Consider the following 18,751-nt stretch of genomic DNA (forward strand, 5'->3'; position numbering starts at 1 on the left):
ATCTTCACCCATCACTAAGAGTAAAAGGAACTTTTCAGGTGTATATTTGAAATATGCATTCAGATGTGTTCAACTAACACATTTTCAGACAAGTCCTTCCAAGAGACTGGTGCAAAGTCACTGGAGTTGGACAGTCTATGCAGAAAATATTGTGCATTTTATATAATTTTTTTTTATTGATAAGATGTGTGTTTAAGAATGAGACATGAGTCTGTGAAAAAACAAGATCAAGTTTTAGCCTGAGCACAAGTGATAGAAACATAAGTCAATATCTATGGTTCCCCTTTCTCTAACTCACTACTAGCTATGTCTGAGGAAAGAACAATTCCAAGGAGAACATTAGCCTGCTTTTCCAGCAAATCAGCCACTAACTTGTAACTGACTTCACAGAAGCCTATAGCTTAGCAATATTCCATAAGAGAGACATCTGACATTATTATTCCTCTTTAATTCATTCCAAGCCACTGCCCATTGCTCACTCAGCGATTTGATTAGTGATTCACAGCTTGTTACCAGCTGGTGCACCCTACCTCTGTACTTGGATAAATATGTTTTGTACACATTACCACATCTGACCACTACATCCTCCTCTGCAAATCAGTCACTCTTCTAACTAATCATCATCATCATCATTTAATGTCTGCTGAACTGACTCTTCCACACAACTTATTCAGATTCCAATAAAATACACCTCTCACTTTTGCACATAGTAAGTAGTTAATTTGAGAAGCGTGGCCTCCCTTTAACAGACATAATTCAGACCTTCACTAGTTGCATGTCCATCTATTTGATTGTGTGCGCAAAATCAGGTAGGAAGTGGTTCAACTATTTTGTGTCCTTTAACAGAATTGCAAGAGAAAAATCACTTTCACAATGGGTATTCAAGGCCTATTGAATAGTATGCAAGTAAGTTTGGTCATTTAAAAATGTTTTAAATTGATATTTATTTAAAAGTATAGGACAAGATTAAGGAGACACATAGGGGGCTGAAAGCAGGGTGTGTGGTGACTAAAAGTAAGGGCAGTGTCGAGGGAGGGCCAGAGAAGGAGTATGGCCCAAATACATTGTCTTAAGGCTATTGTTTGTGTAGGAGTCCATGAGGACCAGAGCATAAAGTTAGGGCAGCCTTGGGTTACTGAACAGCCCCAGAATATGGGGAGCACAAAAGTGGCTTCATGCCACCTTTGCCCCTGCCCCAAGTGCCAGAACAGAACAACTGAGAATCAGGTTTCACACATTTTCTTCTGAGTTATCAGTAATCTTGTTAAGTTTGTACGTATACAACTTATTTTCTTACTTTATCCTTTCCTGCTTGGAACTTTCATTTATTGAAACATATAATTCACTAGTTGATAAGAAAATCATAGCTTGTGAGACTGAGGTTATCTCCTATTCACAGGTGAGAAGAGAGAATAACCATCCCAGACTTTTAGTTATTCATATTGGTCACAGATAAACTTGTTTCAAGAACCAGAGTTCAGCTTACTTATTACACAACACTTGGATAAGGAAAATACTGGATACAGAAATGTTAGAATTATCATATCCTGTTATCTCAAATCGTTAGGTATTAGTTCATTTGTATATGCACCAGTCCATGACTTCAAAAGGAAAGCTATGATCAACAGTACTTTTGTATTTTTAATCTGGGACAGTATATTTAAACTGTTATTTCTGAAACAATATGGTCATCAATGGTTTAAAAGTGCTTTAGCCAACAAAGATATGAATCCTTTACCAAAAAGAGTTCACATATTTCTGAAAACGTTTTTCTTTTTTAAAATGTAAAGCTGCTAATACTGTACACTCTTTCCATTCTCTACCATTGTTAATTCTAAGATTATGTGGGAGAAAGATACAATTAGTGCACGTTTCTCTCTTGTGAGACTAGATATTTGACATTTAGATAAAATCTAGTCCAATTCAATGGATCATTCTGTCTTTGGTAATATCTAATAAAAATGATCAAATAGCCAGTTCAGAGTTCCCTCTTTCTCAAATATTTGAAGAAGGGCCACTTTGACATAAACAATAAGGAGCTCTCTCCAGAAAGCTCAAAGAAAAGAAAAACACATAAAAATGTAGTAATAATGAGTTTCAGTGCCACACCAGTCTCAGATCTCTGTGCATTTCAATAAACATCTTGACAAAAGCAAAATAAAAGGCCTAATATTAAGTTATTTTCTGTATGACATCTATGTTTGCCTCTTCCTTCAACCATCCTCAATATACTGGAAATGGGTTAGATTTGCATTGTCTGAATATTACATATTTTGCTTCCAAAAGAGAGACAAACCCATTTTACTGTTCACTGGAAGATTTAATTTAGCTATCAATTTCAGTATTCCGATTTTTGAAGATGGGCATCATTTTGAATTCACAATTATGGAAAGAACTTTCCAAAAACAATGGAGCCATAGATGTAATTTGTAAGATGAAAAAATTACATGGATAGGTTAACAGATACTTGAAAAAATTAATTTTGCACACTTACTACTTGGGTCACATTCTGATCTCATTTACTCCAACATGCATCTGGAACAACTCAGATGACTAAACACAGTAACCTCAGGTGATTCACACTAGTGTAACAGAAATCAGTGTCTTTGTTAATGGTTAATGCATTCAGAAGGAATTTTCAAATTTCCTCAATATTGACCTCATGAAGTTTGACTTTAATGGAAGTAGAATTCCTCCAGACTTCAGTGGTAGTACAGTTAGGTCAACAGTGGGCACGTTTGAAAATCCAGTCCTCGTTTCCTAGAAAATTTGCTATTTGGACCACAAATGTTGCCTACTTAACTTGGCAAATCACAAAGTTGGTAACCCTGCAGAAGCACACTTTGAGACTTTGAAGACAGCCAGTTAGTGAAATTAATCTGATTCAATCAAAAGCTCTTATTACAACCGAGCTATCAGATGGTTCTCTGTTCTGAATTGCAGAAACACATTCAAATATTAGGGACTGAAGTCTCACTCCCTCGGTCGTCTGATGAGACACGGTGTTGTTTCAAGTCATCAGTGCTGGGGGCTGCCCTTCAAACATCATCCATGGATCAGCCTGGAGATGCTCACAGCAGTTGGAGCTTGGGAAAGAGTAAGGCTACATACTGAGTCTTCAAAGACATGTTAGTTGAGTGCAAAAGCCAAGGCTGAATGGGTTTGACTTGGGAACAGAGTCAAATCATTGTGTAAGAAATAAGGAAACCTGGTGGTTGATTCAGGCAGCCAGTTTAGAACAGGCTGCTGCCAAGCATGCGCTCCAAACTCTCTCTTCAACTTTGCAGTGTTTGCAGAAAAGGTGGAATCTTTCCCTGTAAGGAATCAGGATGGCATCATCAGCCAGAGTCTGCAAGATCAGTTGCACTGATGGGAAGATTGTTTCAAGATGCTCCTCAATTGTCTGTCACCTGCATCCCTCTTCCACTTGAAAAGGGACAGGAAGTTTTGGTAGAGCCATCTTCCTTCAACCAAGAGGAGGTCTGGACTGCAGTCCATAAGCTGAAGTTTGGGAAAGCACCCGAGGTTTGTAACATTACCCCTGAGTTCCTGAAGACAGGTGAGAGTATTGTTCTGTGGCTGCATAGGTTCTCCCAATTCATCTGATGTACTAATATCCTCAGTCACCAGAAGAAGGCTATTATTCTGCCTATGTTCAAAAAGGGCAATAAAACCAAATGTAGCAACTATAGAAGTATTACACTATTATTGGTCCCAGCAAAAGTCTTTGCTTCCATGTTAATCTCTCAAATCAGCAACACACTTTGTGGCAAAGGCCAGGATATTGAGTGTGACTTTAGACCTGGTGGTTCCACTACTGACCAGATCTTTACCTTGAGATACTTTTTGGAGAAGATGGCTGGATTTAATAAGCTGTGCACAGCACTTTTATAGACTTCCATCAGGCCTTTGGTTCAGTGCATTGAGCAAGTTTATGGGAACTGTTGAAGCATCTTGGCATCCATAGGATGATAGTATCATTCATAGAAAATCTCTATAATGAAACTAAAAGATGTGTTCAAGTCAATGGCAGATACAAGGCATGGTTTCCTATCTAGTTTGGCATGACTGTGTTCTGTCACCATCATTGTTCAGGTGACGGATAACCTTGAAGAGTCAGCTATCAGTGCCGTTGAACTGCACCCCACTCTGCTTGGTTGGCTCAGTTTGGTGAATCACTGCAGCTCATGGTCAATCTGGTTGGTCAAGAAGCAGCAGGCATTGGTATGGTTACTAATCCTGATCAAACGAAATCTTTGTCCATTTCTATCAAACAGCCTCTGGCTCTAGAATACAACCAGCTCAGTATTAACCTGTCCAGATGGGACATTGAGCAGGTGATAACTGACAAATATTTGGGCAGCATCATACACTGTGCTGGAGAATGCTTGAAAGATGTGGATGTCCATATAGCAGCAGCTGCTGCTACGTTTCAGGCCCTTCAGTGGCCTCCATGCGGATGTTGTGACATCAAACTTCCTCCAAAGCTGAGGATCTATAGAACCAGTTATACCAACTCTGTTGCATGGAAGTGAGACATGGGTGCTGAGGAAGGCTGAAGAACACTGAATTGACATTTTCAATTCTCATTGTCTCCAACAGCTGCTCCATATCAAGTGGTAGGAGAAGATTAGAAATGAAGCTATTCGAGCTGAACACAGCAACCACTTCTATCAGAATGGATTCAGTTTTTGCAGCTGTCTTGGTATGGACATATAAAAATGGAAGGCCAATGAATTCTGAAGCGTGTGTACTGTGACAAAGCTCGTCCTTCTAGCGGTAGGTCAGGGAACTGCTTCATCCCTTAGTGTTCTTCCACCCTCTAGTGGTGGGTGAGGTTAATACAGCCTCTCTAAGATGGCCACTCCCTGCTGGCTCCCATTCCTGTCTCTGGTTCTCGTAGGCCCTTGCCTCTTCACTGAGGCTCTTGCCCCTCCAGCAAATGGCTGGTGGGGGGCCCCGGTCCCACCCTCAATCCGGGCCCCAACCCAGGGACCCTACAAATAACAGCCTCATGCTGTTGCTTCAGGAAAGCTGCTATCTTCCTTGGGTTACTTCCCCAAGCACCCTTGACAATGTCTGTACCCTGCTCGGACAGGGGCCCTTCCAGGCCCTCCTTGCCAGGGGAGGTTCTTGACCTCTGACAGCCCCACTGGGCGTAGTAGTGTTAAGCCAAATGTCCAGTTTGATTTTTCCCCTTCTGGCAGGGTCTCTTCCCTTAGGCCTCCAGCCCTAGGAAAGTTCCTTTGCCCTCTCCAGGCAGGGTTTTTGTCTTCCCCAGTCTTTGTACCTGCAGGGTTCTCTCCTGCCAGTGTTCTGCTCCTTCTCCTAAACCCTCCTGGCTCTTGACGGCATCTTTCCTGCTCACACACTCTGGTAGCTCGCCTCTCTCTCACAACTCCATCCACACCCTTTCTCTGGAAGTACCGCTTTTAACAAATCCTGGATGGGGTCTTGATTGGCTCCAGGTGTGTTAATTAACCTGGAATAACCCCTGCTCAGCTACCAGGGGAAAAGGGACTTGCTGATTCTTGGGCTGATACAGTGCCCTTTTAGAACTCTCCAGTAGCCATCTGGGCTGACCCTGTCACAGTACCTACACATCCAGTGATCACATAGCCCAAAAGCTTCAGTGTTGTGACAAGATTGCCAGTGATGGACATTAACTGAAGATACAATCAGACTGTCTTAAGCACCTTGCCAGAGCTCAATCCAGGTAGAGTTTATGTGTAAAGGAGGCTACATCCCTTTGGGATTTGCCATGATGATGATGAAGTTAGCAAATTGACCAAGAATCAGGGTTTTCACGGCATTTTGTATTAACACACAGAGTAGTTTTCTTTCTTTAATTTTCATAAAATTTCCAAAGTTCCAAAGAAGAAGAAAAACAAAACTATAGAAACAGTTGTTATGCCTTTTTATCCCACTGGAGAAAAATGTATCTGGAAGTTTTATAATATAAAGGCAACTCTTTTGACATTCCTTGTTATGTTTGTTTTCTTGCTTTATATAAAATAAATATATGCCTATCAGATTCAGTTTGTGTTCATAAAAAAGAAACAGTGCTTCCATTAAGGTGATAGCTATTCAAATTACAAACTGGGGATTTTTCTGAACTATTATTATTCTTACATTGTCAGATGGAAAACATTCCTGGAAAATCCTTTAAAATGCTGCTGAATAGAAACTTTTGAAAATGCAGATAGCTGGCCCTTCTTAAAAGACTTATGGGGGGCACTTTCATAAAAGGACCTAAGGATTCCTTAACTCCAGCCCTGAACAGCCACCAAAAATAAGACAGTTTGCAGAAACTTACTACCAGCCAGCTTTTAGAAGGCATATTTCATTGCATGATCACAAGACACTAGATTTTTTTGTTGTTGTTGTTAAAAATACCAGCCCTGGGTGTAAGGTCGACAAGAGAAGGCAGGGAGTTTTCCCACCCTGCAAGCTGTTTTAACTCTCCGTGCAGTGACTGACAGGCTAGATTAAAGTTTTAGGAGTCTTCAAGGGATATTCAATGCCATCTCTGAACATTCTAGTATTTTAAGAATAACAGCTGTTCTAAAGCCTTTGAGTTCTATCACAAGGTCCTGGAACACAAAAGCAGCCAACGGTTTCTTGGCACAGAGAAGCAACTCAAACAATTTTTCCTTCTATCAAGGAAGTTTCCCCTGTCTGCAGTTGAGAGTGAGCTTTGAGATTTACAGAGGGAGATTTTAATTCAACCTCTCCTCCACTCTCCCTCCACCTTTTCTTTTTCAGCAACAGGGAGGGCAGCAAGGCAGTGCTGTACTGCAAATGGAAGCAGGACAATTTTAAATTAGGCTTACTCTTAGTCTCAAATTAATGACGATTGCACAACCCAACCTCACACAAACATGGATTATTTAAATTTATTTTACGTGGACTGAAGACACTATGTTTTTATCATATATTACTCATTTTGTTATGTTTGTTCAGTACCCCAAGCGCATCTGCTTTGCATGTGAGGGGAGTGAGGAAATTTATAAAATTATTACTAGTACTCACAGCAAAATGATAGGTTAAAAATATTCAAATTTATAAATACAGCTACTTTTTTAATCTGCTCCAGAACTTCCAGAGCAAACAATGGACTAGCTTCACCCTTACAGTAACTCCACTTACTTCAGTGGACTTATACTATGGATAAATGGGACATCATGCATTTGGAAGTCTACATTATTCTTCTACAGCACAAGCTACATACAAGAGTAGGAAAGAACTCTGATCATTCTAAAAGATTTACATAGAGAGTTCCTACTGTATTCAACTGAATAAAGTAGGTATTGCAAACAATTTAAAAACACATGAGGTAGGTTTTTGTTTTTTGTTTTTTTTGTTTTTTTGTTTTTTTTTTGGGGGGGGCGTTAAACTAAGGGTTGGGGAAAAGTGAAGAGGTACAGAGGAGCACATGATTTGGACAGACACATTCCTTAGGGGAGGATTTATTAAAGAGGATATTCTATATCCTGGTAAAGAGGGGAAAATCAAAGTTGATAAAGTACCTGTAGTAACTGATTTCTGAGGATAGACAATCCGTGCTTGAATAATAAGAGAACAACAGTATGAATATACTACCGACCACCTAACCAGGATGGTGACAGTGATTGTGAAATGCTCAGGGAGTTTATAGAGACTACAAAAACAGAAAATCCATTAATAATGGGGGATTTCAACTATCCCCATGTTGGTACATGTCACTTAAGGATGGAATCCAGAGATAAAATTTTTAGACACCATCAATGACTGATTCTTGGAGCAGCTAGTCCTGGACTCACAAGAGGCAGTTCTTGTTTAGTTAAATACAGCACTGGATCTGGTCCAAGAGATAAATAAAGCTGAAACACTCAGTAATAGTAACCATAATGCAATTAAATGTAAACATCCTTGTAGGGAGGGAAATACTCACTACAGTAGCATTTTACTTCAAAAGCAACAGTCACAAGAGTGAAATGCCTGCAATCTGCATGAAAACTATTTAAAAAACCTAACAGAGGCTCAAACTAAATATATACTCCAAATAATAATAATTAAAAAAAGAAACAGTAAGAGGATCAAAAAAATTTCATCATAGCTAAACAACATAGTAAAAGCAGGGGTAGAGGCAAAAAGACATCCTTAAAAACTAGAAGTCAAATCCTATTTAGGAAAATAGAAAAGAGCATAAACTCTGGCAAGTCAAATGTAAAGGTATAATTAGACAGGCCAATTTGAAGAGCAACTAGCTAAAAACACACAAACTAACAGAAAAAAAAAAAAGTAAATCAGAAGCGGAAATCCAGCCAAACTATCAGTGTGGCCACTGGATGATCAAGATGAAGAGACAAGATAAAGATGACAAAACCATTGTGGAGAACTTAGTCAATTCTTTGCATCGGTCTTCACTGCAGAGGATGAGAGTGAGATTCCTAAATCTGAGCCATCTTTTTAGATGACAAATCTGAGGAATTGTCCCAAATTGAGGTGTGTAAGCGTTTCCGGTTCCGTGGGAGGCCACAGCGGCTTCCTACACAGGGGAATAGCTCGCGTTTGGCGAGGGATCAGTCTAGGCAATTCACCCGTATGTGGGGTGAGCACTCAGTCTACCGCTCAAGCCCCCAGTCGGGGCGAGCGAGCAAGGAGTCAAGTGCTCCAACCCTTAGGCAGGGTGAGCAAATCGCTCAAGCCCCCAGTCGGGGCGAGCGAGCAAGGAGTCAAGTGCTCCAACCCTTAGGCAGGGTGAGCAAATCGCTCAGGCCCTCAGGCAGGGCGAGCGAACAAGGAGTCTATTGCTCCAACCCCTTAGGCAGGGTGAGCAGATCACTCAGGCCCTCAGGCAGGGTGAGCGAACAAGGAGTCTGTTGCTCCAACCCCTAGGCAGGTTGAGCAGGGGTTGCAACAGCTTCAGGCGGAGGCTGGAGAGCAATGAGGGAAAAGGGGAAGGGGACGCAGGCCCACCCGTCTCCACTGCGTCCCAGCCCAGGGCCCTAGCAGTGGCAGAAGCGGCTGCCACTGTGTCAGCAGGGCTCCCGCCGCAACACACCGACTATGATGCGGTTTCAGCCACAGGCCGTGGCTGTCCCTGGGCTACTTCCTCCCCACTGACCCTAGTACCTGCCTCCTCCGTGCCGCGGGGATAGTCCACCTGGGGTAGCGCCGTTAGTCCTTCCTCATCAACCGGGGGCAAGGCAGGAAGCTCCTCTTCAGGGGGTAGCTCCTCCAGGTCGTTGTATGTTGGGAGCGGCTCAGCCTTGGGCAGCTCCTCCAAGTCCTGCCCCGCTGCAGGGAGGGGCTCGGCGGCCAGCAGTTCCTCCAAATCCGGCCCGGCCTCCGGGGGTGCCCGCCACTCGGGCTGCTCTGGAGTCTCAGCCCAGCCAGGCGGTTCCAGAGCACGGTCCCGGGCTCGGGGTAACTCGGCCCAGTCGTCCTGGCCGGGTTGCCTAGTCCAGCTTCTCAAGGGCCCTATCCAATCCCCGGGCCCAGGTGGGGCCGGGGTGCAGCGGCGGCTAGGTTCTGGCCTAAGCCTCTGCTCCTATTTGTAACCCGGGGAAGCATGTCTGCCTCTGGCAGCAGTCTGGGCCCTACTGAGCTCAGGGGCCAGGCTTTTGTACTTCCCCTTCCTGTTGGGGCTCCGCCCCGCGGCAGCCAATTGGCCTGGCTGTGTGGTCCTATCCCGGCCCGGGTCCCTTGTTGCCGGGCAGACTCCGGGGCAGGGCGTGAGTTGAGCCAATCAGAGCGCTGGTGTCCTTCCTCAGGCTCTGGCTCCGGCTCCGTGTGAGGCCACAGTGGCTTCCTACAAGGTGTCAGTAGGGAAAAGCTGATAAACTAAATTGTAATAAGTCACCAGGGCCAGATGGTATCTACCGAAGAATTCTAAAGGACCTCGGATACAAAATTGCAGAACTATTAACTGATATATATAACCTATTGCTTAAACCAGCCTCTGTATTAGATGACTAGAAAATAGTCAATATAACACCAATTTAAGAAAAAAGGCTCCAAAGTTGATCCTGGCAATTACAGATCAGTAAGCCTAACTTCAGTACCAGTCAAAATGGTTGAAACTATAGTAAAGATCAGAATTATCAGACACCTAAAATAACACAATTTGTTGAGGAAGAGTCAACATAGCTTGTGTAAAGGGAAATCACACCTCACCAACTTATTAGAATTCCTTGAGAAAGTAAACAAACATGTGGACAAAGGTGATCCAGTTGATATAATGTACTTGGACTTTCAGAAAGCCTTTCACAAGGTCCATTACCAAAGGCTTTTAAGCAAGGTAAACAGTCATGAGATAAGAGGGAAGTTCCTCTCATGGATCAGTAACTGGTTAAAATGTAGGAAATAAAGTGTAGTAATAAATGGTCAGTTTTCAGAATGGAGAGAAGTAAGTAATTGGGTCCCCCGAGGATCTCTACTGGGACCTGTGCTGTTCAACGTATTCATAAATGATCTGGTAGCTAAGTTTTCAGATGATACATAATTATTCAAGACAGTTAAGTCAAAACTGCCTCTGAAAAGTTACAAAGGGATCTCATAAAACTGGGTGACTGGGCAACAAAACAGCAGATGAAATTCAATGTTGATAAATGCAAAGTAATGCACACTGGAAAACATAATCCCAACTATATATACAAAATGATGGAGTCTAAATTAACTGTTGCCACTCAGAGAAAGAGATCTTGAAGTCATCATGGATAATTCTCTGAAAACATTCGCTCAAAGTGCAGCAACAATAAAAAAGGTAACGGAATGTTAGGAACAATTAAGAAAAGGATAGATAAGACAGAAAATATCATGATGCCATTATATAAATATATGTGTGCAGTTCTGGTTGCCCATCAAAAAAATATATTTGAATTGGAAGTACTACAGAGAAGGACAACAAAAGTGATTAGGAGCATGGCAGAGTTTTCATATGAGGAGAGATTTAAAGGACTGGGACTGTTCAGGTTTGAAAAAAGATGACTAAGGGGGAATAAGATAGAGTTATCTAAAATCTTGAACAATGAAGTTGAATAGGGAAGTGTTATTTACCCTTTCCATAACACAAGAACCATGGTCACCCAATTAAATCAATAGACAACAGATATAAAATAAACATAAGGAAGTACTTCTTCACACAACACATAGTCAGCCTGTTGAACTCATTGTGATGGGATGTTCTGAAGGCCAAAAGCATAACTGGGTTCAAGAAAGAATTAGATAAGTTCATGGAGGATAGGTTCATCAATGGCTATTAGCCAAGATGGTCAGGGACACAACTCTATGTCCTGGGTGTCCCTAAATCTCTGACTGCCAGAAGCTAGGACTGGATGACAGGGAATGGATCACTCAATAATTGCTCAGTTCTGTTCATTCTCTCTGAAGCATCTGGCACTTTCCACTTCAGAAGATAGGATACTGGGCTAGATGGACCATTGGTCTGACCCAGTGTGGGCATTCTTATGTTCTTACGTTACTGTTGTCTAACGATCAGAGTACAGAACTGTGAGTCAAGAGTCTTGGGTTCCAGTCTGAGCTTTCCCACTCACTTCTTACTGGACCTTACTCAAATTGCTTCATTTCTCCAATTCATCTGTTAAATAGGGACAATATTATTTACATCATCAGTGTGACTTTCTGAGGTTTCACTTGTTATTGTCTATAAAACTTTTTGAGAGATGCTTTAGAAGTGCAAAGATCTATAGTCCAGATCCTCCTCCTCTGTAGTAGGGCAGTTGTGTCCCGCTCCACCAGTGGAAAGCGGTCCTGAAGACACTTACCTGATCATTGGAGGATCTTCCCTGTATGATGAAGGTTCCTCAGTTGTGACAATTCTTGCACCAGCCTTCACCCTTGCACAGCTCGGAAAAAAGGAACATGGCTGGAGCTTCCATACATACTGGTGATCCCCACTGCCATGACAAGCCCTTGAGGCCTTTGGTCCCTGGTGCAGGAGGATGCTGTAACTTGTACCAGGGAACCAGACCAGTTCAGAGATGCCCCTGGATTGAATGCAGGCAGGCACTACCTTAGAGCCACTTTGGCACCACTTCACCTGTGTGGTGTTTTACCTGCTCACAGCTCAGGACTGGGCCCCAAATATATAATTATAAAACTCTGAAAAATTAGTCAGCTGCTGAATGACTCTCATCCACTCCTAAATTACAAATATCCATCGCTAATTTGTACTGAGAGTTTGCTTTCTGGGTATCAACGTAAACTACTGTATTTCCAGAAATTATCTGAGTCTATTATATGCACTTTAATGTGGCACCCTAGACATAATTGTAATAATTTTAATGAGCTGTATTGCTTTCTTTTTCTCATAGCACCAGCTCTAATACTTTTTGTCATTATCATTATATCACTCTTTTAACACCAGATAAAAACGAGACAAAATAAATTTTTTTAATTCAAATAAATATATTTTATGGAAAAAAACACTTCAGAATGCAATGTAAATGAAAAAGCCTTCTTTAAAGCACAGCTCTATTCTGAAAGTCAATAAGTAAAAAGGTGCCATTTTTATGTAACTAATATGCTTTTTGCACCAAAGTCTCAAGACTAGTCCTTCTATAGCTGATGCAGCTCTGGAACTAGGGAGCAAAGGTGACTTAAGTCACCTTTTATGCCCCTTTGATCCTGAAGCATCCAGGCTGGTCTCAAGACAGCTTAAGTCAGATGCAGGACTGCTCAAAGTTATGTTTGCTGACAAAAGAAGCTAGGAATCAGCTGGACATAGCAACCCTATGCTATCAAGCTATTCCCCTGCACTGTAGGGATGCATAGGTAGCTGGTTAAGCTGGCATCTCAGCTGCTTTTCAGTGCCAGAGTTGCACAAGCAGCCAGATTTGGGGCCATGATGTGGCCTCTTCTTTATATTCAAAATCATCTGTATTGATTTTCATGTCATGGCTACAGGCTAAACTGTGCCATAGACCCCTTTTAGTCCTCTCAAGTGCACCCCTGAGGTGACAGACCTGGATTCCTGCCATGCTAGTGACAAAGGCCCAACTCAGCTTTGGCACACTAATAGTTTTCCCCCAGGAGCCTCTGACAGCATACTTTGCAGTGACACAAATACCACCTTCAAAACAAAGCATTATTTATTAATTCCTCAAAAGTACAATACATTTAGGAAAATAGGTTAACACAATAAAAGGCCTACATGCATAGATATGACTTACACCTTTGTAAACTCCCCTCAGCTAACTTCATCTCTGGCAGGGAGAAACAGACTGCCCCAGCTGCAGTTTCTATCTGACTTCCTCTGCACAACTTTGCTAGCCTGTCACCTATTCACAGGCACACAGTGGGCTGCCTCTTCCAGCTCATCCAAGCCCCTTCTGTGATCTTTGAGGGTTTAGAGTCCCTTTGATAACAGATTTTAGTCTCGAGAACAGTAAGCCATTCTAGCCTGCACGTAGCCAGGCAGGTAGTTTCTTCCCCATTGACGGCCCAGCTATTCTTTCCTCAAGGATTCGTATTTTTGCCATAGTTTCATTGCCCCTGGGTTTCTCCCTTAACAGCCTCTCTTGATTTAACTCCTGGTAGTCAAGCAAGTTAATATCAAATAACTTGAGTGGCATATGATATTTGTAAAAATAATATACATAACAGCCTCATTTTCTACTTTTAATGAAATGCTTTTTACCCCTGCTAGCAATGCAAAGCCTGCAAAGAGAGCGAGCTGGAGTCTGTTCTTTCTTGTTTACCAAATTCCAATCTGCAAAACTTTTACAAACACGTTGACAATAATGGGGCTGCATGTATGTCATTCGAGATGTAAGTGGAAAACAAAGTGGAACTGAAGGTGGAAGTTCTCCTACAGATAGGTCATCATCACAGTTAATGGTGAGTGAGAAGGTAAGACCCCAGCTTGACTCTCAAATCCTGGATTCAGTTTATAAGGCTAGCAATCAGGGAAAAAACGCTTTCAATTTCCAAATTAAATTGAAAGCATTTGATCCAGAAGGCACAGAGACAACTATAAAATTCCAGATTTTCCTGGTTAGGGAGTAAAGTCACACTGAGAAATTGCAGTATATTTTCTGCATAAATTAGTCAGTCATGTCCATTTACTAAAATGGAGTTTAACCTTGCTCCACGGAAAAGTAGCAACATCCAGAATAAAAGAGGCATCAATAGCAAGCTCTGATGTGGAAATTTTTTCCAATGTTTGTGGAAAACAGGTTAAGATTTGTGAAAAATTGAGATTTTGAAAAAAAAAAATCCTGTCCCAAATAGGACCAAAAAAAATCAAAATCTCAAAAATGTTCATGAGATAATCTGAAAAAAACCTAAATGTTTTGTTTTAATTTCATCCATTTATTATTAAAAACAAACTATAATTAGCTTACATTTTGAAACAAAAGATTATTTTGAATCAGAAAACTAATTTTTCTTATTGAAATGTCAAATTTACATGTTTTGTGAATTTCAAAGCTTTCTTTTTCAAGTTTTTTAAGAAACATTTTTTGTCAAAAGTAACCCTCTGTTTCCCACAAAAGTTTTTGATGAATCAGCATTTTCCAATGAAAAGTGTTTTCTGGAGAAATTCCTGAGAGCTTTAATAGATTGTCCCCTCTAGGCTCAGCCTGAAGACAGTGGCAATATGAAGGACAACACACTATGGGAAACATCAGGAGCTCTCCGGCATGCAGAGGGAGCATGCCTGCTACTATACACCTTAAGGGGGACAGCGTATTTCTCCATGTGCGCAAGCCCTGCTCTTCACATGATGTAGTTGGAGGTCTGCTTTTGGGCATAAATTTGTTGTTAGGGGAGCAGGGACGGAGAAGTTCCTGTGCTGACCCGACTTCCTGAGAGTGACATGTATTCAATAGTTTGATGATAAACTGATCTATAGACAATGACCACAGATGTTATTATGCAGCTAAAATTATGACAAACATGAAAGTTCTGGGTATCTAAATTACATAACAAACCTAAAAATTGTTTTTTGAGGGTGCACATTATCTACAAATGTTATAGAGTCAGTTTTTTTCACAGTGTATTTCATATTTCATGATGGGGTAAGTTATGACATTAAAACCAAGAGATATTATATGAATGAGTTTTCGAAGTTCTATGCAAAGGGAAGCATATTTTCCAACGTTTCTAGAATCCTTTTCTGCACTGTTGCCCAGAATTAGAATTAATTCTCCTCTGGATTAAAGATGCAGTGGTGGATTAGTCTATCATTGATGACAACAAAATATATCCTTCCCAAAGGCTTAAAATAAAAGGAGGTCTGTTAACTACAGACAACATTACTATATCAAAACATGCACAAAAATATTTAAAACAGATTATCACCACCTTTGAAGTGAAAATAGTTTGTGACATAGCCTGTATTTAATACTGAATATCATCCCCAAAATAAAATGTATAATATTTATAATCATATGTAAAAACACACAGGGCCTGATCCTGTAAACAGTTACATGCTGAGTAACTTTACTTAACCTAGCAGTATCATTGAGTGATACTCAATCTTACTCACTTGCTTAAGAGTTTGCAGGTTTGGGCCCAGAGTTTGCTCTAGACTTTACAAAACTGCATTTGCTCCTTTCATATAGGAAAAAAAGCAATTTTGTTAAACTATCACAGGAATAAGTAATTTGCAAATTAATTTTAGATTTTAAAAAACCAACTAGATCATATCAAATCAGCATCAAAGTGAAAAAACTATTTTTGCAGATTTAAAATTGCATCATGTTATGCATTTGATCCATATTATCATTCTTCAAGGAAAGATATGGTTTAATAGTTTTTGTAATTTGTTTTAATTCATGTATTTGAATAATATAAAATGTACTATCTACCTTTGTAAATTTAGAGCCATATGCTGCCCCCTTTACACCAAATGGTATCATTCTCTATAGGCAGTCCTATCCCAGTGAGACCCATTGAGTCATACACAACCACTTATAAGACTTTCCAGTTGTGAATTTTTGGGAGCATTTAAAGGCAGAAAATATATTTGTTCATGGTAATCACTTCTACATAATGCCTGTTTATCAGGTATTTAAACAGGACTTTTGGATTTGACTTTAAGGCAAAATTTCCACTGAAATCAATGGGAATTTTCCTTAATAGAGACATCAAGAAGATTTTACCCATTACTTTATCAGAAAAAATACCATGTGAGAAAGTGCATTAATTGCTAATATTAAACATTTTAAAGTTAGTCCATCAAGTAGATGTTTCTTCTCTATTATGACTTCAGAATGTATTTAGTAAAGTGTCATACTTAACAAAAAATATTTTTAAAAGCCTTCCAAAAACATTAGAGACAGAGCAGGGGATAATATCTTTTATTGGATGAACTTCTGTTGATGAGAGACAAGCTTTGGAGCTACACAGAGCTCTTCTTCAGGTCTCATACAAAATGTAACTTCTTACATATCTGGCATTTATTTGAGTTTTTATCTTTGAATGCTTTTGTTTTATGTTTTGCTATTAGGTGGAGAGGGAATTGAACAGAGCAGCTAAACTTAATTAGTGCAGATAAAAATTACTAATTGAGGAAAAGAAGTTGTACTTAGTCATAAAGTTCAACTAACCCAATAAAGGTCCCAAACACTAGTGTCATTCTGAACACAGACAATAAAATTATTCTTATAGCAATGTTTAAATGATTAAAAACTTGTATATCACCAGCTTAGCCACTTTGATCCTCCCAAAATAAAAAGTCTCCGAAGTGTTTTTGTAGATTCCCCACATACTGCGTTCAAGCCTTTGAACTGGAAGCCATTGTAGGGAGTTTCTAAGCACAAGCCGTGGGGAATTATTTTTTCCAATCAAGTGACGGTATCATTTACAAAAATATTACAACATTAAATCTGCAAGCATTAACCTCCGATAAGTAACACCTGCATAGTTGATTATAAACACTCTAACTGGTGGGGAAAGAAGGGAAAGCGACTGTGAATATTGTGATATATACACCAACAAAACAGATATCGCTCTTTACGGTACATCTACTCTAGGAGTTACTTTATAATGAAATACAGATTTAAAGCATCCCTTAATCATGCTTTCAATTTACCCTCAGACTAGAGGCACAGTAGTAATGTGACTTTGTTTCCGTGCAATTGATCTATGTGACTGTATCTGTGTCTTGATATTTTACAACTTATTGACGTAGTAATTGAGCTCAGTTCTCTTCATCTCACACTAATACCAAAATAATAATAAAAACAATACTCCAACGGACACAAGATTAAAGGTATATACACATCAAAATGTTTGTCAGAAAATGAAAGACTAAGTGAAATGAGTTTAAAGCTTTTATTCTCACTCACATTTGAATCTTTTCAGATTCCACCCTAAAGATTTACATTGGCGAAAGTTTTCTCCCACTGTTGTGCGTTTGAACTACAATAAAGACAAACGTCTCACGGGGTGCAGAGAGCCCCTAAACAATAGCCTGGAGCCTCCAGTCGCAAATCCCCGCACCTGAACAAACGCCACATATTCATGCAGCATAACGCAAGGGGACCGCTGAGCAGGGATTGACCCCAGCCGCAGCAAGAGGCGTGTGTGTGTGCGGGGAAGGGGAGGAAATCGGGTGCTGACGGGTGAGACTGTAAATCGGGAACAGCTGGAGTGTGAGCGACCAGCAAAGGCGCGCCGGGAGAAGAGCAGGACCTGTCCAGCGTCCTGAAACCACCCCGCCCCTGCGATAACGAACCCATTCAGCGACCCGCAGCGGACATATGGCATTCAGCAACCCCCACTGCCCGGCCAACACAAACCCTGATTTACAAGATTTAAGCTTTTAAAGAGACCTGCCAAAAAAAAAAAAAAAAACCCCAACCAACCAACCAAACAAACCCCAACAACTTTCAAAGCCATGCCCGAGTCTGAAGCCTGCATCTCTCACCCCCCTCCCCCCGATTTACAGGGGAGCATCCCCCGCCGGGTGGTAACACGCGGGCTGCCCAGCGCGGCCCAAAGCCCTGGGACGCATCAAGCCGAGCCCACAACTTTTCTCCAGAGAGCCTCTCGGAGCGGAGTAACTCTGCAAGTTACCGAGGGCGCATCCCGCTCCGGTTGCAAGGGGCGAGCTGCCCCGGCCGCAAGCCTGGAAGACAATGGGCCATGGGGGGTCGGGGATCCACCCCTCCCCCGCCGCCAAGCGGAGAGGTCGGTGCAACGCCTCCGACAGCCCACTCTGCCCTGCAGCCCCTCGGCCCACCGAGCGCCCGGAAGGGCCGGGGCCACCCCCTCCCCAGGGCACCGCGTTGCCCGAGCCCCCGACTCACGCGTGCCGTCGAACCGAGTGGCGATGGTGTCGAGGAAGGTGTTCTGCGGTGCCAGCAACCCTTTCATGACAGGCATCTTTCCAGCGCGGTGCGAAATTCTCCATCAAACTTTGTCCGGGAGGAGGGTGGTTTGCAAAGAAAGTGCAAAGGGCGCGGGAGAGGGGGGAGGGAAGGGGGAGGGAGAGGAGGGGCGCGGGCTGCTGCGACTTCGCCTAACCCGGGAAGCGCCCTTCTCGCCGGCCAGACGCAGGCTAGCGGGCGAGAGAGCCGTGCCTCGCCGCCCCTCCGCCTTCCACCAGCTGCCGGAGCTCCCCGGCTCCCTCGCGCCGGCTGCGCCCGCTGGCCGCCGCCGCTGGCTCCATTCGCCCCTGATTGGCTGGCAAGAGAAACGTGGGGGGGGAAAGGCAGGGGAGTGTGTGTGTGTGCGCGCGCGAGGGAGGGGAGGAGGTTCCGCGCGCGACGTGGGATCTGCCGCCGCGTGGCGGCTG

General features: G+C 42.1%; 1 protein-coding gene across 1 annotated transcript in view; it reads right to left on the reverse strand.

The window, feature by feature from the left end:
* The window catches only part of KCNH8 (potassium voltage-gated channel subfamily H member 8), a 326,349-nt gene extending 307,993 nt beyond the window's left edge, over positions 1–18,356 (reverse strand). Inside the window, exon 1 of the mRNA XM_067561636.1 lies at positions 18,264–18,356. Within this exon, the coding sequence (XP_067417737.1) occupies positions 18,264–18,339 (76 nt within the window). The 5' untranslated portion in view covers positions 18,340–18,356. The remainder of the gene's footprint in view (positions 1–18,263) is intronic.
* Between the last annotated feature and the right edge of the window lie 395 nt (positions 18,357–18,751).

The sequence above is a fragment of the Emydura macquarii genome, unplaced genomic scaffold (assembly GCF_026122565.2).
Source record: "Emydura macquarii macquarii isolate MOO-44397 ecotype Brisbane River unplaced genomic scaffold, CSIRO-AGI_Emac_v2 contig_2422, whole genome shotgun sequence".
Lineage (NCBI taxonomy): Eukaryota > Metazoa > Chordata > Testudines > Chelidae > Emydura > Emydura macquarii.